We start from the raw sequence: 22,414 nt of genomic DNA, 5'->3' as shown, positions 1-22,414 counted from the left end.
AGGTAGGGACTAGAGACAGGGAGATGAACTCAACACAAGTGTCCCTATTCCATAATTGATTGAGCCCTATTAGATAAAACAAATTGGGACAATCCCAACCGATACAAAAACAAAGAAAAAGAGAAAATATATATAAACAAAGAAAAAAATATATATATATACACATATATATGAATATGAAGATGTTACACCTACAGCTTGTCATTTTAAATTCATAAATTACATGAGTTTGGACTTTTAATATCACTAGCTCAAGATTGTGTTTTGAAAGATGAGAAATTAGAACGGAAGAGTCAAAAAAATAAAATTTAATTGCTGAAAAAGTAAAGGTAATTTAGCCTGAATTTTCTCTGATGTGTTTGGATTGTAATTAATTGAGATATTTTTATTGTAACACTTTTTTTGATATGATATATATGAGATAAAAAGGTGATTGAAAAATGTGTTGATGATGCAAGCAAATCAGTATGTGTAAATAAGGTGTAAATAAAGTGAAATAATCTTCGATCCAAACACACTACTCAGTTCTCGTTTCTTATATCTCACGGTCACCCCCTCGTTTGCTTAATTGAAAAACAAAAAAAAAACTTTCCTTTTCTTTTCTTCCTCATTCGTGATCATTTTACTAGTTATTGTTCTCTTAACAGAAATTTCTATTAATTTGTTTGATCAGATCCATTTTAGCATTCTGCAACTTACATATTATTTGGTATTTGACTACATCAATTGCTATAAATCTTGGAGCTTTGTTTAGTGGCAGAAAATTTCAACATGAGAGCTTAAGTATTCGAGTTATATATAAGATGATGAAGAAAATCATCACGGATTAGAATAGAAAATTAGTAAAGCATAAGAAGCAGACCACTGAATATGAGATGATATCCTAGACCACAATGCTGGAAGAAGGTCTGAGAGATGGCCAAAGCTGCCTTCTAAGTGAAAGAAAACAAGTTCCTAATTGATTTGCTTTGTCTCATATTTTTGTTCCATCTATATTTGCTTTGCTTTTCCTCACCTGCCTTGTTTACTTCTTCATGGGAATTAATGCATGTTAGAATTTGCAGATCTTAACAATTTAAAATTTGTGGTCAAGGCTACCAGTTGATAGAGGAAAGCTGGTTTTTTTTTGTGGTTTATATAATTTGAAAAATATTTCAACCTTTTGCGTCACACCACATTATAAAAATATACCAATGAAGTTTTTTCTTGATTGGTTTTTTCCTCTTGATGAAATCACTAATTATAAGTGAGCTTAGACACATTTATTAAGTTCATTTAATTTTTCCAGCAGAAACTATTGAGTTCATTGATTAATTAATTGGGCAATGAACAAAAGTAGTGTTGAAAGCCTTAGCCAAAAATAAAAAAGAAAGAAAGAAAATTTTTTGAGTATCTTACCAACTTACCATAATGGTCAAACTGCGTCAAATTTACCCAATTAAAGATCAGTTATATTCTGGCCCCTGGAAATTTGAGAAAATATGCATAGACCCTCTTAGGTTTGACAAATTGTTAGGTCCAACTTAGGCGGGTTTGACATGGAAACAAATGATCATGTTTCGGGCATTTCTAAATTAGAATGCCAAACCCTTTTGTCTTCTTTTCATGTTTGGATTGTCCTAATTTTAATATGCATGTCATTTCCAATTTATATGGCTTAAGTTTAAACAAGGCAATTTGTAAAAATTTGATGATTGAGCTTCTAAAACGGGATAATATAAAAAACCTCGACTGAGGTTTATGATTATTTCACTTAACTCTCTGACATTTCAAATATTGTATTTACCTCTTCTAGTTTGAGTTTCAACATAACGAAATCAGTTTGTTTATCTAAAAGAATAATATAAAATACTAAAAAGCATTTTCTTTTCCAAATTACCCTTGCACATTCGATAGCAGGAGGATTTGTTTGTCTTGATTTGGATTTGGATTTGAGGAAGAAAGCTCTTGAGGGAATTTGACAGAGTTTCTCCGAATGTTAGGGATTTTTCTCTATCTTTGCCTTGAGGGAAGACCTCTATTTATAGCCAAAATATGTAGGCTAGGTCTTCAAGAAAACCCTCAGAATCTTCCTGCATTTTGGGATCACTTGTTACTCAAGAAATCCATTTAACTTGGGCTTAAATAATGGGCCAACCCAAATAGTCCATTGTGAATTAATAAATCAATTAATTCACTCTAACTTAAATGGACACTATGAATTTAATTTGATTTAATAGCCCATATAATATTGGCCCAATTTGCCGGTCCAAAACATAATGGACTTCTATAATTTAATTTAATTTAATCAAGATCAATTTAATAAATCTCGACTAAATAAATTAAATAAATTTTCTTTGTCTACAAATGCCCCCACTTCAAGACTCAATTGGGACTTGCTTGTCAAGGATTGAAATAGAGACTTGAAGTACTTGTTTTTTTTTTTTTTTTGTTTAATATAAGGAGGCTGATTTCCCTTGAATCACGTGTGGTCTACACCAAGGTGCAATGCGTAGGATCATTACCCAAGTGATTACAATGAAACTGTTGCTTGCAATTAGTCTCGTGCATTTGGGAAACTTCTATGACCATTGCACCGCCCAACATCTAATAATCAAAGCATGGCTATCACTTTGTTCGGTGGAATACTTATCATGAAACTTCCACTTTCGAGAGCCGAGACGTGGTGCAAAGATTAGGAAATGTCTTCACACTTCGGCACTCAAAATTATATGCGGCAGACTTGCTAAATCAAAGATAATTTCCAATTCGCATCTCGGCTAATTGGAAGTTACTCGAATTTGGCAGCTTCCAAGTTCATGATCTTGTTATAACCAGCCTTTGCAAATTCCAGACGGCCATCGGTTTCTTTTTTTTTTTTTTTTTTTTTTTTTTTTTTTTTTTTTTTTTTGCAACCTGGCACCAGCTCGATTTGAAGGAGCAAAACCCATTGAATTTTATATTTCCAAATGCTATGAGAAACTGGTCACAAATATTTGGAACCTTCTTAACTTAGGTAACCGCCAACCAAACATGTTAACTCTCACCACCTTGTATGAGGTTTCAAACCAGGAAACAAAATTGATGGTTGCCGAATCTTATTCGCAAGCAAATTGGCATTGATTTCTTAAACTTGATTTAAAGAAGTGCCATTGCCGAAACTTGTAGCTTCCAAATTGGAATTGATTTCTCAAACTTGATTTAAAGAAGTACTACTGCCGAAACTTGTAGCTTCCAATTGATTCATGTATAGAATCATACTGCCGTGGCTTCAATGCTTTAAAGAGACAGGAGCCCATTTTCCCTTTTGACTTGCAATTGATTCCAAGAGAATTAGAAACATACCACCTTCGATTATTTCCAAATTGAGCATTGCCGAATTCATTGAGCACTTGCAATGAATTGGTAATTGGGCAAGTGCCTGCTGAATTGAGTACTGCCGAATGCATTCGGAATTGAACAAACTTCATTGAGCACTGCCAAATCCATTGAGCACTTGCAATGAATTAGCTAATTGCCAAAACCAACTATTGGACGGTGTAGAAGGTAGGTGATTTCTTTCCTTCTGACCTTTACTTTCACGTACCAATCAAAATAGGTCCACCGCCCAGAATCACACACCATGGGAGCAAATCGACAATTGCTAAAATCAACTTGTAAACCATTGGAAACTATCAACCGAATGACTTTTGGAAACTGAACCCAAGATGCTAAAATTGTAGTTGTATCATCGAAGTGGTTTGGTAATTATCAAACCAATGGTATTGTCTGCAAGATGGCTTCATTGATTTTTAGAATTCCAGATGTCCCAAGAGACAAATCGCGGACCTTTAGGCAAACGAGCTTCCGAGCAATTGTTCAATCAAACCCCTATTGCTTCACTTTCCAAACCCCTCAAGCGTCAAGCAAGATACTGAAACCAGAAAGTGCTAAGACCAACTCATGGCCTAAACGAGTTTTTCGGCAACACGGCACTTCCCAAATTTCACCAGCTTCCTCAATTGAATGAGAAACTGACTTCCTCTTTTCTAGCGTATATGAGTTTTATATACAGAGGTAGAGCTGCCCGAAGCTATACCGAAAATTTTTCCAGCTTTCGTGAAGAATTACAACTTGCGAAGCTCTCAAGCTTGTGAGGTTTTCTAGCTTTCGTCTTGATACTATTCCAATCGCACCAAAATTTTCCAGCCTTCTTGGTGAATTACAATTTGCGAAGCCTTCTAGCTTGTGCAGTTTTCCAGCTTTCACTCAGACCGAAATTTTCCAGCTTTCTTGGGGAATTACAATTTGTGAACTTCACCCCAGGTAACTCGCAATCTCATCTGGAAACTTTCTTACTAAGAAATTCGATTTTCTCACGTTTGTCATTGCTGGAATTTTAATTTTCGTGCACCCTATATTGCTGAAAAATTGCATGTGTTGCTTGTTCAATTGACCCAATGAGACTTAGTGCACATAGGGACTGCCTGGCTTTGATTCATGCTTGACCCCCTGTCTCAAGTCAATTTCGGACTTCATTGTCACTTTGCATGTGAATTGGCATCATATGAAGATACGAAATTTATAAGCACCAATTCCGTTTCTTTTTACTTTTTTTTTTTTTTTTTTTTTTGTACTGCCGGATGAAACCTGGCTCATCATAAGATCGTATGAAAGCTCTTGCTTTCATTGAGAATCAAGTCTTTCCCGAACCTTGAATTCTCGAAATTTGCATGGTATGACCCTTTATTCTGGTTATTCACCAAATTGGGGCCAATGAATCACTTCACAATAGCATAACCACCTGTATTCATGATTTTTTTTTTTTTTTTTTTTTTTTAAAAAAAACGATAAACCTTGCTGGACCCATCAAGTTGAACATGACAAAACCCATCTCGCGGCACATTCACATTGTTTTCACCAATACCATAGGGTGAGGCTGCTTGCCAGATGATTACTTCATGCCATTATTTAGCTAATAAGTGTCCCTATTCCAAGACCATTCAAGCTTTCTTCGTTGTCTTACATGCAAGACATCTTTCCTTGTTTCAGGCCACAATATGTAGAGCTAGGCCAAGTCCACGGTCCCCTCTTGTTTTAATATAATTCCATGCTGATTCAACTGGTAGCTAGCACGAAGTGCTCGCCAACACGTGCCACGCATCACAACTTTCTTTTGCATGTCACTTTTTGCGAAGCCAGGCAAAATTTTCATTGCTTGACGAATTTTTTTTTTTTTTTTTTTTTTTTTTGCAGCAGACGTTGACATTTCTGCTAGAGCAAATTGTTGTTCCAATTGTGTCCACAATTTTAGGACCATAGCTCTTGGAGTTCAAAAAACTAAGGTAATTCACATACCTTATGGCTTTTATTTCTTGTCAATGCCAATTTTTTTTTTTTTTTTTTTTTTTTTGTGATATGAAAGAAGGATCCCCGACACATCCTGTATGGTGGACATTTAATTTGAAGAAGGCGCAACCGCAAACTCCCACGAGAGCCATATTATGGCTTGAGGAGTACACCAAGGAGGTGCGACCAAGAAATTTGAAGAAGGTGCAACCGCAAACTCCCACGAGAGCCATATTATGGCTTGAGGAGTACACCAAGGAGGTGCGACCAATATTTGAAGAAGGCGCAACCGCAAACTCCCACGAGAGCCATATTATGGCTTGAGGAGTACATGAAGGAGGTGCGACCAATATTTGAAGAAGGCGCAACCGCAAACTCCCACGAGAGCCATATTATGGCTTGAGGAGTACACCAAGGAGGTGCGACCAATATTTGAAGAAGGTGCAACCGCAAACTCCCACGAGAGCCAATTATTTGAAGAAGGCGCGCAACCGCAAACTCCCACGAGAGCCATATCATGGCTTGAGGAGTACATGAAGAATAAGACACGACTACCCACTTCAATAAAACTCACCCAAAAATTCAAGAAGCTTTTACTATCTTCGACCATGCCATTTTAACCAAACTTTCTTTTTCCTTCCTTTTGCTGCAGGTTAATCTTGATGCAATGGTGGTGTTCAAGGAAGTCGCTTTTTCAAACGAAAAGTATCTCCTTATCACTGACAGCGATGGTGACTCCGGTGACAAAGGAACGAAATTATTAGTGCATCCCCCTATACAAGGAAGTTACTCAGGTAAGTGGCCTTCTCACCAGTACCCAGAGTTAAAGAATTGGTCACTCGACCTTCCTCAAGATGATGGCACGAAGGTTCACTCCTTGAAATCCCTTATTCATCATAAGGAGCCAAGGACAACTCCTTTTCAGACCCTTGGCAGGCGGATCATAGATGGAGATGCACATTGGGGTCCTTCCTTGAGACTCAGTGGTGCATTCAGTTACATCGAGAATTATTGGGAGTGGTTGGAGGATATTCTCGGCAGGAACAAACAAGAACTCCGTGAAAATTGCTTGTTTGATGCCTTATATGCTTCGCTTTTCACATATGATAGGAACCTCCATGTACTTAGAGCATTCTGCGAGGCGTGGTGTCCGGACACTAATACCTTGCATACATCTGTTGGAGAACTGTCTCTTTCACTTTGGGACTTGCACAAGTTGGGGGGACTTCCAATCATCGGGGGTATCTATGAAGAGGTAATCCCATGCGCGGAGGAGCTAACTGGGGTTAATGAAAAGAAATTAAGGCATATTCCACAAAGTTGTGAGTATCTGTTCGCAGCCTTACATCATCTCCAACGTGGGGAATCCAACAAAGCTGGAGTTTCTGCTGACCAGTGGATTAATTTCTGGTTTAAAGGCAAAACCAGGTACTCAAAGCCAAAGCAGAGAAGGATAAAGAGGGCATCTCGTGCTCAAGCAACCCAAAATCCGGATGGCGAAATTGGACAACCGCGCAAATTTTCAAGTCAAGACAATGGTGTATTTAATACCATAGGAGTTAAACTTCACTTGCGAGAAGAGAGTTATCTTGCAGCATTTATATCTTGCTGGCTCTGTGTCTTTGTTTTACCAGATGAGGACCCCCACTATATTAGACCATCAACTTTCAAAATGGCTAGTATGATGGCTGCCGGTCGTAAGACTTGCCTTGCTGTTCCTGTCCTGCTAAGCATATACCGTGGGCTTGATAAAATTTCAAACTCAGCTACCCCAGGATGTGCACGTGCGGCTTTTCCGGTGCACTACGTATATGCTTGGTTAGCGAGTTATTTCTCTACCCATTATTCGACTCCAAATACCATGCCTGGACCTACCATGACCAACTATTCTGGAGAGGGTGGCGCACGATACTTTGATGAAAATAGTGCTCGCGACCTCATTCATCAGGGAGATAAAGTAACTTGGGGAATCACTTCTCTTGTGAAGAATCGCAATGAACTCTTTATTGACGATGGCAAACTAGCAAATCTCGAACTAAGTTATTTTGTAAGCGCCTGCTCAAATTACTTAGTTTTGCATGCTGAAGGGGATTTCCTTGTTGAGCCATATAGTCCATATAGATTCGCGCGACAATTCGGGTTTTATCAAGTTCCTCCACAGGAACTCGGGGCAGATGTGCGTTCCACAAATTATGACTTGAGTCGAATACTCTGGCGCACTGCTATTCGTAGTAAAACAGAGTCAAAGATACTTTTTCCTAGCTATCCCTTGAATGCTAGCAAGCACACATCTTCAGGCTTTCAAACATGGTGGTCTACGGTACATGATGATTACCTCCTCAAAGGGCGTGATACTTTGATTAAGAGTATCCAATCAAGTGGGGAGCAGAAGAGGTCAAAAGGGAAGGAACTTGCAAATCTGAACAATCTCTCCAAGGTTGACAACAGTCTTGAGATGAAGCAAAAGACTGTGAGAAACGAGAAGGAAATTTTGAAGAGTTCAAACAACAAGGTTGCTACCCTTGAGGACCTTACCCCTAATGAACAATTTTCGAAGGGTACTTCAGTTCGTCTTCCCTCAAAAATTGTGAAAGCCATTGATCATGATTCTTGCAATTCACATGAGGAGAAGAGGAGCGAGCCTTTTGATGAGGAGGATGAGCAATCCACTAGCACGGACCAGCATTGGAAGCGCAAGAAGTCCAAGGTAATGACTTTCCCTTTGGATGATATTGGTTTAGATCCTAAGGAACTCTTTAAAGACATTCCGGATATATCTGTGCCTGGTATAAGCCGTGTCAATATTGTAAGGACCCCCCTTGCCTTCTTTAATTTAGCATTTGAAATCTACTTGTCAATTTCATATTCATGATTTGTCTCATAACGTTTTCCTTACAGTTGGATGATCAAGACTTGATCTTCATTGATGATGGAGAACCAAGTCAAATATCGGTTGAAGGACCTACTGCATTTGAACTTTTGGCCAAACAAGTGATCAGTTCTACCCAACAAATGGGTGCTAGTGAGAATTCCAAAAAGGCAGTAGAGGATGGAAATGTGATTCAGCAAATCACGCCACAGAAGGTGGAACATATGACTCCATCGGCCCAAAAGAAACTCAAAATTTTCGATCCACCATCGTGGCCAAGGGCACCTCGAGTATCTGAATTTTGCCCCCAAAATGTGATCTCAACATGCCGTCGAGACTATATCCAAATGTTGTGGAATAACTTGAGGGTGATGATATCTCAAACAGCCTTAGAGCGCATGCCTGCACTTGAAATGAAAGCCAACGAAATCATAGAGGAAATGCAAAGCTTCAATGCCGCGGATATCTCAAATTTGCAAGGCCTTTTAAAGGCTTTCTTTGCAAATGCAGCTCGTTACGTTGCAGTGAAATCTTCTCTCTCAAATAAAATTCCAGCTGAATCATATGATGAGTTGCTTTCTACGGCTACCCAACATCTTAGAGACGCTCAGAGTAAGGAGAGACAACAGGCAGAGAAGATCTCAACACACATGTTGAAGCTTAAGGAGATTGATCGCGAGGAAGTAGAGTTGAGGAAGCGACTTGAGTTCTTGGATACTCACAGGAAGGAGACGCTTTCACTGCTACGAGAAGAGCAAGATGATCTTACCCGAGTGCAAGGCGTGATGGTCGACTTACAAAATGAAGTTCGAAAGATCGAGAATTCCCCGCCCCTACTTGCTGAGGAGAGTCAAACTTTGGACAAGATGCAAGCGTTACTTGAAAGCAACCAAAAGGAGCTGTCGTTATTTGAATTCTAGAAATAGTTGCAATCTTTTACTTTGTTTCAAATTTCATCTTTTGTTACCTGCTCAAAGCGTGTAGCTATGTGCATAAACATTTCATAATGAAACTTGCTCTCTCTTTTTCACATTCTTGCAGACGTCCTCGTCTTTATTTGCTTTTTCGATAGCCACCATTTTAGACTATCAATTGTAGTATGAACAATTCTATCTTTGCATAATTTTGATCACACTTGAAAAGATAATTATCCAAATAATTTGGTAATCTGAATAATACACTTTCAAGTATATGTCACAAAATAATTCGAATTGTCTTAAAGATGAACGCTCTTTTTTTTTTTTTTTTTATCAAAAGAATCATCCGGACAAAGGATTTAGTTTTATATAATTGTAACTGAACTTAGAAGTTGCCCTCTAAGCTGCCTACGTATCCCAACAGGGAATCAAGTCACACGTAGTTCCTACCATTCACAGTTTAAACTCTTGCGGGTCAGGAGTATCCATTTGTTTACCACCTTAGATTTGGTGGAGTGTTTCAGCAGTTTAACCACGTGCTACACTATTGGTGGTTGTTATCCACAGTTTTAGCTCATGCGGGTCTGGAGCAACAGGCAGTTTAGACTCATGCGTCGTGGAGTAGTTCACTTTTTTTTTTTTTTTTATGGCATGTATAACTTCACGAATTTTCCATTTATAGGACCAACTTTCACGCCATCTTTGTCCACTAATTTGTACGCACCATTCGTGTAGACTTCTCGAACAATGTACGGCCCATCCCATTTAGAGACGAATTTGTCTTTAGTGCGATGAGTCATAACTATTGGCCTTCGAACGGCAAGTACCATGTCCCCGACTTGAAAGGAGCGACGTCGAACTTTCTTATTAAAAGCTCTAGAGAGACGGGCTTGATAGCACTCCAGATTTTGTTGGGCCTCCAATCTCTTTTCATCCAAAGCTTCCAACTCTTCAAGGCGCAGGCGAACATTTTCTTCCTCCGTGAGCCCTTCTTGGATAGCAATTCTCAAAGAAGGAATTTGTTGCTCAAGGGGCAGAACAGCTTCTACACCATAGACCAAGGCATATGGTGTGGCTTGCGTCGGAGTTCGGTATGTGGTGCGATAGGCCCAAAGAGTTTCGCCTATCCTTTCGTGCCAATCCTTCTTTGACTTTGCCACCACTTTCTTCAACAAGTTACATAAAGTTTTGTTGAATGCCTCTGCGAGACCATTGGCGGGGGCATTATACATGGAGGACTTTCGTTGCTTGAGATTAAATTTCTCACATAACTTATCCATCAAGCCATTGGAGAAGGATTTTCCATTATCAGTGATAATGTACCGGGGAACTCCATAACGGTAAATAATATTCACACGAATAAAATTCACCACATCTTCCTTTCTAACTTGTTTGAGCGGTATGGCTTCAGCCCACTTAGAAAAGTAGTCGGTCGCAGCCAATATATATAAGTGTTGACCGGACGACTTTGGTAATGGCCCCACAACATCAAGGCCCCAAGCATCAAAAGGCCAAGAAGCAACGGTCGGGTGTAACGGCTCGGGTGGTTGATGAATGTAATTTGCATGAAACTGGCAAGCTTGACATTTTTGAGCATATTCTATGCAATCTTTGACCATAGTAGGCCAATAGTAGCCCATCCTTTTAATCCGAAAATGTAACTTGGGACCGGATTGATGTGCTCCACATATTCCAGAATGTGCCTCGTGCATCGCCTGATATGCCTCGTCTTCGCTCAGACAGCGCAACAGTACACCTTCAAATGATCTTCGGTACAGCGTGTCCTTGTACAAGATAAAACGAGGGGCTCGACGACGAATGTCAGTTCTTCTACGTTGCTCCTCAGGTAATTTTTGATACTTGAGATAATCAACGAGGGGTTGTCTCCAATCTTCTTTGTCAATTTCATAGGTTGAGACCACATGAGCGTCGCCTCCTTCAATATTTTCATCATCAATCAGTGATGGAACTACCCACTTTCGGCACACACGGACTTGTATCTCATGATCCGGCATGGTAAGTGAAGAGGCTAGCGCAGCTAATGCATCAGCTTGCTTATTTTCCCTTCTAGGAACATGCTTAATACTTGCACCTCCAAGCCGCCTCATTAGTTGCGTTGCATATTTGTGATACGGAATTAACTCGGACTTTTTGACTTCATAACTTCCCAAGAGTTGGTTAACCACTAATTGAGAGTCACCATAGATTTGAATGTCCAACTGTTCCATATCAACAGCTATTTCAAGTCCGAGTATGAGAGCTTGGTACTCAGCGACATTGTTTGAACAATGATGACTTAGAGTAAAGGAATATAGCAATATCCCTCCATCAGGAGTCACGAATACAATCCCTGCTCCAGCTCCATGACGATGAGCCGCACCATCAAAATACATCTTCCATGGTGGACGAATCTCGATAAGGAGTACATCCTCATCCGGTAAGTCATCACTTAGTTCCCATTCAGCAGGTATCGGGTGATCAGCAAGAAAATCTGCCAGAACTTGTCCCTTCACAGCTTTTTGAGGCACATAAATAATTTCAAACTGTTGTAGTTGAAGATACCATCTAGCTAGACGGTCGGACAACACTGGTCTACTCATCACATATTTTATGGGATTCGCCCTGGAAATGAGCCTCACACTATGCGCTTGAAAGTAGTGCTTTAACTTCTGTATTGCAAAAATAAGGGCTAAGCACAACTTTTCAATTGGCGAGTAATTTAGTTCGTTGGGGGTCATCATTCTGCTTAAATAATAAAGGGCAACCTCCTTTCCTTCATTATTTTCTTGAGCGAGCAATGCCCCCATCGATCGTTCTTGGGCGGCAATATAAAGGAGTAAGGGCTTTCCATGAATAGGTGCAGCCAACACAGGTGCTTTCATAAGATAAGACTTAATGCTATTGAATGCATTACTACATGCCTCATCCCATTGAAATGGCACATCTTTCTTCATCAAGCGACTAAATGGCTGACACCTTCCTGCTAAATTTGAGATAAATCTCCGCAGATAAGCTAATCGCCCTTGAAGACTTTTCAATTCATGAATGTCACGAGGTTCAGGCATCCTCAATATAGCATCAATTTTGGCCTGATCAATTTCAATACCTCGATGGCGAACCACAAAACCAAGAAATTTCCCCGACGTGACTCCAAATGCACACTTGAGAGGGTTCATTTTGAGTTGATACCTTCTCAACCGATCGAAAACTTGTCTCAAATCCTCCAAGTGATTATTTCTTTTCTTTGATTTCACAACTAAATCATCCACATAACACTCGATATTCTTATGAAGCATGTCGTCAAAGATACTTTGCATTGCTCTTTGATATGTGGCACCAGCATTTTTGAGACCAAAGGGCATCACTTTATAACAATAAATACCCTTAGGAGTACGAAATGCAGTGAGCTCCTCATCCTCCGGTGCCAATCGAATTTGATTATATCCAGAAGAGCCATCCATAAACGACAGAACTTCATGCCCAGTAGTTGCATCAATCATGAGTTCAGTGATTGGTAAAGGGAAGTCATCTTTGGGACAAGCATTGTTAACATCCCTGAAATCGACACAAATGCGGATTTGTCCATTCTTCTTTCGCACAGGCACGATACTCGAAATCCATGTGGGATATTTAACTTCACGAATAAACCCGGCTTCAATGAGTTTATTGACTTCAATTTCGATCAACGGAATCAAATCGGGTCTAAATCGCCGTTGTGCTTGCTTCACAGGTCGAACTCCCTTTTTAACAGCCAAATGGTGGACGGCCACTTTTGGGTTTAAACCCGGCATTTCTTTATAAGTCCATGCAAAAATATCTTGATACTCCCACAAGAGTTCAATATATGCCTTCTCTTCGTCAGGACTCAATGAAGCACTTACATATATTGGACGTGGGTTCTCTGAAGTACCAAGATTGACCTCCTTTAGATCATCCACAGTGGCCTTAACACCTTCCTCCAATTCAGGTGGAGCCTCTTCAGCATCTTCTTCTTCTTCAGGCGAGTCACCGTCAATTATGGTTATATGGTTGCATGAAGCAACACTCTCTTCATCATCCTCTTTTGGTCTTGTGTACACCACGGTATACTCCCTGACCCTCAATTCAGTCCCACACTTTATTACAAGGTCTGTGCATCTTCTCATTCTCGAAGGAATGATACTGCCAAATTTATGAGGACAATCAGAAGGTTCTTCAAGACTTTGCAATGACTTTGCCATTTTTCCTTTACTCTTATGAGAGTTTTGAGATTTTTGTCTTTTTTGTGGTCCTAATCTCTTAAAAACAGATACCCGTGGAATTTTATTTTCCTTTTCGTGAAAAGCTTGAGATTTACCAACTATTTGAGAAGACTCATCCTCTATAGCAATATATTGGCTACTAACTCTATTGATCTTGATGCGGATTGGTGTAGGAGAGGAGTAGCCAAGGCCAAATTTGGGATTTTCAACGGCGTATCCTTTTTCCTTCAACATCTTTTGGGTAGGATTCAACCCATGAATCATGTCACTGGTAGATTGACGGGATGGAACATTTAACACCGCAGATTCTTTGAGATCGTATCCAGCCTTAGCGAGAAGCTTATAAGCGATAGGATCAAAACCTTCTTTAGTTCTTGACTTTGGTATGGTCTCTTGTTCAACTTCAGATTCTTTGGTTAAAAAGTTAGACCTTTTAAGTTGAGAAGATGACGCCTTTTTTGTATCAAGATGAGCTACCGGAAGAGTCAAATCTTTTAGAGTTTCATGCTGAATTGCAGGTGACTGTCCCTGTTCCATTCTTGATTTGGGAGGGCAGCGAAAGACAACTGATTCATTGTTTGGCAATGAAACATCAGTTTCTTCATGAACTTCCTCTTTTGATTTCGAAGTCATCACTTTCTCCCCTTTTGCATTTGGAGATTCGGGGTTCTGAATTTTATCCCCAGATAGAGGTTGTTCAGTTTTATCCTTCGCAATGTGCCTTTTGATGTAAAATTTGGCATCGGCGATATATGCTTCCGCCTCAGTGAAAGGATTATCATCAGCTTTCACACTTCTTGCCACCCCGTTTTGACAGTACTTGAAGCATTGATGAAGAGTTGAAGGTACAACTCCATTTTCATGAATCCAGGGCCTTCCCAACAATACATTGTATGTTGTTTTAGCATCTATCACATACAATAGTGCTCTGGACGTCATGTCATCAATGATTATCTCCAAATTTAGTGACCCAAGAGCTCTTTGCCCTCCTTGATTGAAGCCTTGAATCATCAGTCGGCTATTGGAGAGTTCATCAACCGGGATACCAAGCTCCTTCAGAGTTTTTAAAGGGAGAATATTGACTGCGGAACCTCCATCTATCAACATTCTATTCACTTTTTGCTCTTTTGCATAACCAGTCACAAACAAAGGACGGTTATGCGGCGTTGACCCAAGCAACAAGTCTTCACTAGTAAAAGTGATACTTGTGACGTTCACCTCTTCATTGCTGGTAGACACACGACCTTCTTCATTGCCGGTGGGCGCACGGGCCATCTCACAGAGAGATTCGCAAGTATTATCTTTTTGTTCCTCGATATGATCTACTTGCGTTGTGTGACTTGCGACCACATCAACATCAAAGAATTCCTTTGGCAAAAACTCTTTTAAAGTAATAGGAGTTCGCGACTTTTGCTTGAAGATTCGGCCTCCTTGAAGATTATGATAATCATTAGTTTTCTTTACGTCATTCTCTTTCCCCTTCCAAATCACCATACTTCTTGTTAAGACCTTGCTCGCCCTACTAGATGGACAAGACTTCCGCCTCCTTTTTTGCGTGACTAGAGTCCATCCTTCATCATCCACATCAGACTGTAGCGCCTTTTCATCTTCATATACATGTTCCTGAAGAGTTGAAGGAGCACCTTCTTGTTTGATTTCTATAGGATCAAGTGATCCAAATTGAATTATTGGCAATACAGGCACCATGACCCTTTTATCCTCCACGGACTGCAGGGAACCAATGGACGTTTGATTCACACTCGCCTTGTCTTCTTCAAGGAGAATTTTTCCCTGTCTTGCCAACTCCATTACTTTGTCTTTGAAGACAAAGCATTTTTGAATGGGATGCCCGACCAATCGGTGATACTTACAGTAATTTGGATCGTCAGTGTCCCTGGCCTCATCAGGTCGCTTCATCTCAGGAAGCGTGATCAAGTTTATACCTAACAGATCGTCGAACATACCAGGGACATCAGAATCAAGGAAAGGGTACTCCTTATCCTGCATCTCCTTGAGAGTTGGTTTCCTCTTTCCTTGTTCTTGATGTGCATTGATCTTGCTATCTTCTCTCCTGGCAGTTTTGGGAACAACCTTAAAGGGCGTTACACTTGTAGCCATAGCCTCCTTTTTTTCATTTTTAAATGGTGGCTTGCCCCCTTTCCTCGCTTCTTGTCTCTCTTTGGCCTTGTAAGGGTCAGGAACTGGCGGTTCTTGTCCATCAAGATTAATCTCCAACTTATGGGCTTTTGTGGACAGTTCATCAAATGTTCCTGGTTGTACACCTTGTAAGATGTATCTGAGTCCCCAGTGCATACCTTGAATGCACATCTCGATCGCGGAAGATTCAGAAATTCGATCTTTGCAATTTAAGCTTAGATTCCTCCAACGGTCGATAAAATCAATGACAGGTTCACTCTTCCATTGACGTGTATTAGAGAGTTCAGTCATGCTGACAGTTCTCTTTGTGCTATAGAAGCGACTAAGGAATTCATGCTCTAACTGCTCCCAACTGTCAATGGTTCCAGACTCAAGATCCGTGTACCAATCAAAAGCATTACCCTTCAGCGAGCGAACAAACTGTTTAACGAGCAAGTCACCATCAGTGCCCGCATTGTTACAAGTTTCCACGAAGTGTGCTACATGTTGCTTAGGATTGCCCTTACCATCAAATTGTTGAAATTTTGGAGGTTGATACCCCACAGGCATTTTCAAACTTTCCACTCTAGCGGTGTAAGGTTTGGTGTAACCGCTGTATGGCTTGGCGCTTCCACCCATCTTATCCTTGATTGTACCTTCGATAAATTCCTTCAGATTGTCAACATGAATGGTGCCATCAGGGGAGATTGAAAATTCCTTCGCGGCTTGTGACTTCGCATCCTCTTTCTCCTTCTCCCTTGATGACGAGTCCCCTTCATCTTGCACTTTGAATTTCTGTTTGGACATGCTAAGGCTATTTTCGCCTATATTTTCCACCATATCCATTAATTTGACTATCTTGGCATCCTGACTTTGTGCATGCACTACTAGCCCTTCGACAATTTTGGCTAGATTCGAGATCTGGTCTTCCACAGTTGTGGTATTGGTCATCATGACGGGCATCACCACAGAGGCAGCCGAATCACTTGGGCTACCAATGGATTCATCATGGGCTCCTTTCTTGTTAGGAAGCATCTCGAGATTTGCTTCTTCAGTCACAACGTTCGCCTTAGCCTTCTCTGCTAACTTCTTGGCCTTACTCCTTGTCAGAGGTGCAGTATACTGCGTCCCTTGAGTGGTTGAGACATCAGCAACTAAGCCTTCAAGAGAAAAGTTCACCTTCTTGAACTCCATCGAATTTTGAAACTGGTAAGTTGTTGGAAGAAAAGAGATGAGAGGCAGAGATTGTCCCACTGGGCGTGCCAGAAATTTGTAAGCACAAATTTTGTTGCCTGAAATAAAAGACAAGAAAACTTGCACAAATATCAAATTTATTAAATCAAATAATAAGCGGGTTACAATCTCTGAAAGTTCTTGAATCAAAGAAATTAATCCCCTGATTCTTTTCTTCGAATAGCTTCAATTGAAGGGCGAAAAGACTTGTTCTCCAATCGAAAGGGTGTTTCCTACAATTTCGGCGTAGAAAACGATTGATTTGATGATGGCGTCAAACACTTGGAACTTCGAGTCTTCAACACCGATAGCAGGAGGATTTGTTTGTCTTGATTTGGATTTGGATTTGAGGAAGAAAGCTCTTGAGGGAATTTGACAGAGTTTCTCCGAATGTTAGGGATTTTTCTCTATCTTTGCCTTGAGGGAAGACCTCTATTTATAGCCAAAATATGTAGGCTAGGTCTTCAAGAAAACCCTCAGAATCTTCCTGCATTTTGGGATCACTTGTTACTCAAGAAATCCATTTAACTTGGGCTTAAATAATGGGCCAACCCAAATAGTCCATTGTGAATTAATAAATCAATTAATTCACTCTAACTTAAATGGACACTATGAATTTAATTTGATTTAATAGCCCATATAATATTGGCCCAATTTGCCGGTCCAAAACATAATGGACTTCTATAATTTAATTTAATTTAATCAAGATCAATTTAATAAATCTCGACTAAATAAATTAAATAAATTTTCTTTGTCTACACGATCAGGCGTGGAACGTAAGTTTCACAAATTTTATTTTTTACATATATAAAAATAAAATATACAATAATACTACAAAATTACAACTCGAGTGCCAAGTTAGTATTTAGAAGTGCTATATCTGCACCACGTTCTGAAAGAAAAGCTTATTTAGGATCTGACCAAACAATGGAGTCGAAGACAAAACGATGAATTAACCATTACCTTTGAATTATATATGGTTTTCTAAGCAATGAATTTTGCTTGTTTCCGTCGGAAAATATTGTCGTTTTTCGTGATCACATTTCCCTATCACATTTTTCCCTCATATATATCAAATCGCTACAGTAATTTTTTCATGAAAAATGACGGAAAATGCAATCCAAACACAACCTAAGAATCCTTACATTTACGAAGCAATCATGAAAGACTAAACGAAGGATAGAGGGCACAAAACCGTTGTTTTCTCCGCACAATGGTTTCGAGATTTGGCATGTAGATGCATAGAAGTTAGCTGAGAGTTGTCCATTGGAAAAACAGACGAGAGTTGAAGCAATGAAAATTATGACAAAATAGTTTATGAAGGCCATGACTAAACCTTCAAGTAATAGTTCTATAGGTTCCAAAATAGGCTTCTTGGAGTTTGAATGAATGAAAAGAATTGCATGAAATCCTACCCTTTATATATAGAAGATGAGTAAGCATGCATGATGCTTATGAAACATTGGGACTTTGTGTCCGGTTTCATCTGATTGTTGTATTTGTTATAAATAATTGATATCCGTATTAAATATAAATAAAATATTTTATTTATATATGTATATATATATCAAATTATTTATCAATACGATGATACTATGTTTTTGTACACTGAATAATGTAAAGAATATAAAAAATACACTGAAACATGTGAAACTATGGCCTTGTTTGGCAAATAAGTTTTTGATCAAGTTTGTCTGCTACAAGTTTTGAAACAACTTTAGTTACAATAACTTCAAAAAACTTCTCAAAATTTTTAAATTATACATTTTAAAATATCCAAAAATTTACACACTTTAAAAATTTTTTCTACAACTTCTATAATAAGTTACAGTAAAATTTTAGACAAACATAAAAAAAACTTACTTGCAAACGGGGCCTATAATCTTTTCACATCTGATATTTAAAAATTCGCTAACTGAAGTCTGAACACGCACGTATATATTTTCAGGCTTCACTCTGATTGAATGGATAACAACAAAAGAACCATCCAAAAAAAAGAGCAAAAATGTGGAGATGAAACCCCGTAACTAAAAATGGGAGTAGACTTGTGCTTCTGGGGTCATCCATGGAAGAAAAGTACAGAAAGCGTGTTACAAGATGTCCCCTTATTCAACAAGACAAGCCTACCAATAGTACTAGTGTTGTTAGAAGTGTCTCGCTTTTCCAATTTGGCCAGACAACAAAAATGATTAATGTGGTCGTCAAGAAGAGAGAAATGATTCCATTTTACTTCTTGCTGCAAATTTTTCCTACCTAAAAAGCTGGAAATTTGCAGTGCACTGCTGCCATCCACTCGTGGGAGGAAGTCCACTCGTGGGAGGAGGCAATATTATTGTGTAGTATTAATTGGTCAAACATGATTAGCATGTAATTTGAGGAAATGATAACATCTATGCATGTAATTTAAGCTGTGTATATGTAGCACAATTGGAAATCTCAATTTATGTAAAGCAATACACAGTTTTGGGTCAATTATTTCTTGAATTATGAGTTCGACAATTAACTGCATATGGACCATTATTCAAGATAAGCGTACGTGGAGTTGATTTGGACTGGATTATTTTGTCCACAAAACAAAATAAACCAAACTTCCGGTTTCTATTTAAATTACAATAGTATTATAAATAAGTGCAACAGAGAGAGACCTTCTCCTATGAATAAGTCATAAAAACAATAACAATCAAGATTCATTCAATTTGAAGGTACAAGCTGAAGAAACACATCGAGCTTATTTTTGGCTCCTTTTTGCTGATTCCACTGCATCTAGAATGACGCTATATATATATTTTGTCCAATACCTCCAAAATAAGGCATTAGAGCAAGAAGAAAAAAACAACAGCACAACAAGCATCAGTGAATCAATTAACCACCCTGCAGTTCCTTCTAATCTCTCCTTGGGTGCCAGTAAGAGGGCTAATATTACCCATTTTGATCATTGCAGCCACAAAATCACTCCTGAAAGTAGCCTCACTACTGCTGTAAGTCCTGACTAACGCATCTTGAGAGCCACCATTAAACAGTTCTTGGTCTGAATGAAGTAGCCCACGTCGAACCAAAAGGTTCTTGTAGTAGTTGTTTTCAAATTTAGTAGGAGTCTGAAGATCCAAGGGTGCCAAATTGTTGTCACCACCTGATAATGGGCAATTGGCTTTTCTTGTGGCCGCAAAAGTTGGGTCAATATCGGTATCATTGTAGATATGCGGTCGAAATGAGGTACACCTAGCTTGACCGATGGTGTGGCCACCGGAAAGTGCGGTCATATCCCGGGCGCTTAGGCCTTTCGCAGCAAACATGGAGATTAGGGCTGACAGGGAGGAAGTAGGAGGAGGGATCTGGCTGTTTGCACCACTGAGGCTTGCTGTTCTTGCATCTCTTCTGCCGAGGAGTACTGTCCAAGTTGGTCCTCCAAGCTGCACCAAGTATGGATGTTAATTGATTTTTTTTTTTTTATTATGACAGTGTAATACTACTAATTAAGGATGAAAACACATTATTGTAACAAATAGACTATACAAATATACCCTCATACGTACGAAATAATTACATGGTTTTTTTTTTTTATTCTTCTCTCATATTACAAGGGGAAGCGAATAATAAAAAAAAAAAAAGAGTTTTGAGAGTCAAAAACATACTCGTCATATTAAGTAATAACAAGTCACAACGTACATTTTTGAACAAAGAGACAAGTTTTCCAAGGTTTAAAGTAAAACTTGATGGTATTGCATCTTTAAGTCAATCTTTTACATGCATGATTTCAAATGAGTTGTGCACTTGAGCTTAGAAAAAACCATGCCTTCTTCCATAATATTTAATCTCTCAGCCTACTTCACTGGAGCAAGTGAAGTACTCTAGACGTTGTGGGAAAAAGTATATGGGTAGGTACTTTCAAGTGCAGATAACTATCAAAGGAATCAAGATTAATAAGCCTTTGTATCAAAACTTACCAAGACCACTCCATCTCTAGCAGCTAGAGCAAGGATATCAGCACAAGATACCGTCGCCTTACAAGCGGCTTCAACATTGGATTTGATGGTGTCAATCACTTCAAAACGTCTGACCGAATTGTTGTTCGGACGTGCAGTTTTTTCACCTTTGAAAGTTGCTGTGTCGTCCAACAGTATACCTCCGTCACAGCCCTAAAATACCAAAGATAAAGCTGGCATGACAGGTCTGCCGACTGCCGACATAAAGAAATGCATGCTCTAGTGATTATTATTGGTTGTTTATAAAAAGACGTGGGAAATATTATTGAACAAGGATGCAATGATAGTCAAACTCCAAGTTTTAAAACCGAAGTCTAAGGAAAATTCCAATTCCAGCCATCAAATGATCCAGGTACGATAGATTTCTGTCTTCGACAACACCAACAGCATAGAATCCTGCAGTCTACATTTTTATTTCAAAGAATAGCTTATTATTCTACGTAGGGATGAAAATGAGTGGAACTAGCAGTTTGCGAAATTGATTCTGAGTTAAAATATTTGAGTTCGAGTTTGATTTTGAAATCAACTCAGTCAAGTTCAAGTAATATAAATTAATATTATATATAATAATAGACAAAGAACACGATATACGTTTCATATTAGTAAATATAATAAATTATATACATATATCTATATATATGTATGTATAGAGACACATACAATTTACAATTCAATTAAGCTCGATCAAACTTGATGAGCTTTCGAGCGTCACATATAATGCTTGAATTTGAACTCGTTGTAATAACTGACCGAAAAAAGATGGGGTCTAAGACAGAAGGATAAACAATGGAAGAGGAATAATATATAGTAGTTTCCTAATGATTTTATCTACTGTGTTTGTGCTTGCTTTGATGAAATGCAAAAGGGTTCTTACATTCACGAAGCAATCATGAAAGAATAAGCGTAGGATGGAGGCCCCAGTCCGTTGCTCTTTGTTAACAGCTGCTGTCATGGCCTTTAGCACAATGGTTTGCAGATTTGGGCATGTGGAAGCATAGAAGTTCGCTGAGAGCTGTCCATTGGCAAAACAAACAAGAGTTGACGTAACCAAAAGAATGACAAAATAGTTTCTGAAGGCCATGAGTATACTCTTTTCGGTAGTATTCTATAGGTTCCAAAACAGGCTTCTTGGAGATAGATAGATGGCTGATTAAAAGTGCATGAACTCCAACTATTTATAGGCACAAGCAAGCATCCATGCTGCTTACGAGAAATGGAGAACAGAGAAGGAAAAAGCTCCTTCCTGTTTACATGTAATATTTCAAACTTTGGTGCACCAAAGTCTAAACGCGTAGATCTTTTATCCTTTCACTCTGGTTAGATGGATGACAACGAAAGTGCCATCCGTAAAGGGGGGAAAAAAGATGGAAACGAAGGTATGAGACACCATAATTAAAAGGGGAATTGACTAATGCTTCTAGAGTCATCCATGCAAGAAAGGGCATTGCAACCTGTCCTCTTAATCTACAAAACGTGCCGACTAATGGCGTTAGAACTTAGAACTTAAAGAGGTTTTTCACTTTTCCAATTTTCTAATGGGGTTGGAACTTAGTGAGGTTTGACCATTATAATCCGTAAGTAATATATAGTGATAGTCACATGAAAGGATAATGCAAAGTCATGAAATTGGTTTTCAACAAATGTCGTGCTCAAGCAGAGATAAACACATCCATTATACTGTTGGCTAGATTTTTCTCTACCTTATAAGCTGAGAAATTGCATTACGTT

General features: G+C 39.0%; 2 protein-coding genes across 5 annotated transcripts; one reads left to right on the top strand and one right to left on the bottom strand.

Annotated features, from left to right (window-relative positions):
- The first annotated feature begins 2,893 nt into the window (after positions 1–2,893).
- Positions 2,894–9,206, top strand: LOC140006646 (uncharacterized). Of its 4 annotated transcripts, none has more exons than XM_072048902.1 (4): positions 2,894–4,284; positions 5,218–5,303; positions 5,960–8,113; positions 8,206–9,206. In XM_072048902.1, exons 3-4 carry the CDS (start codon positions 5,975–5,977, stop codon positions 9,094–9,096), a joined length of 3,030 nt encoding a protein of 1,009 aa, XP_071905003.1. In that variant the 5' UTR covers positions 2,894–4,284; positions 5,218–5,303; positions 5,960–5,974; the 3' UTR covers positions 9,097–9,206. The 4 variants fall into 4 exon arrangements, with proteins under 4 accessions (XP_071905003.1, XP_071905005.1, XP_071905002.1 ...); XM_072048904.1 differs by having other exon boundaries at positions 5,215–5,303; positions 5,960–8,014; XM_072048901.1 differs by having other exon boundaries at positions 5,215–5,303.
- Positions 9,207–19,361: 10,155 nt separating this feature from the next.
- On the bottom strand, positions 19,362–21,959 carry LOC113690410 (peroxidase 4). Its single transcript, XM_027208300.2, has 3 exons — positions 21,561–21,959; positions 20,648–20,839; positions 19,362–20,113 (listed from the first exon to the last, which is right to left on the bottom strand). Exons 1-3 carry the CDS (start codon positions 21,765–21,767, stop codon positions 19,562–19,564), a joined length of 951 nt encoding a protein of 316 aa, XP_027064101.2. The 5' UTR covers positions 21,768–21,959; the 3' UTR covers positions 19,362–19,561.
- Between the last annotated feature and the right edge of the window lie 455 nt (positions 21,960–22,414).

This window comes from Coffea arabica, chromosome 5e, assembly GCF_036785885.1.
Source record: "Coffea arabica cultivar ET-39 chromosome 5e, Coffea Arabica ET-39 HiFi, whole genome shotgun sequence".
Lineage (NCBI taxonomy): Eukaryota > Viridiplantae > Streptophyta > Magnoliopsida > Gentianales > Rubiaceae > Coffea > Coffea arabica.
Note: the sequence above shows the minus strand (reverse complement) of the source record. Positions and strands in the feature narration are given on the sequence as shown.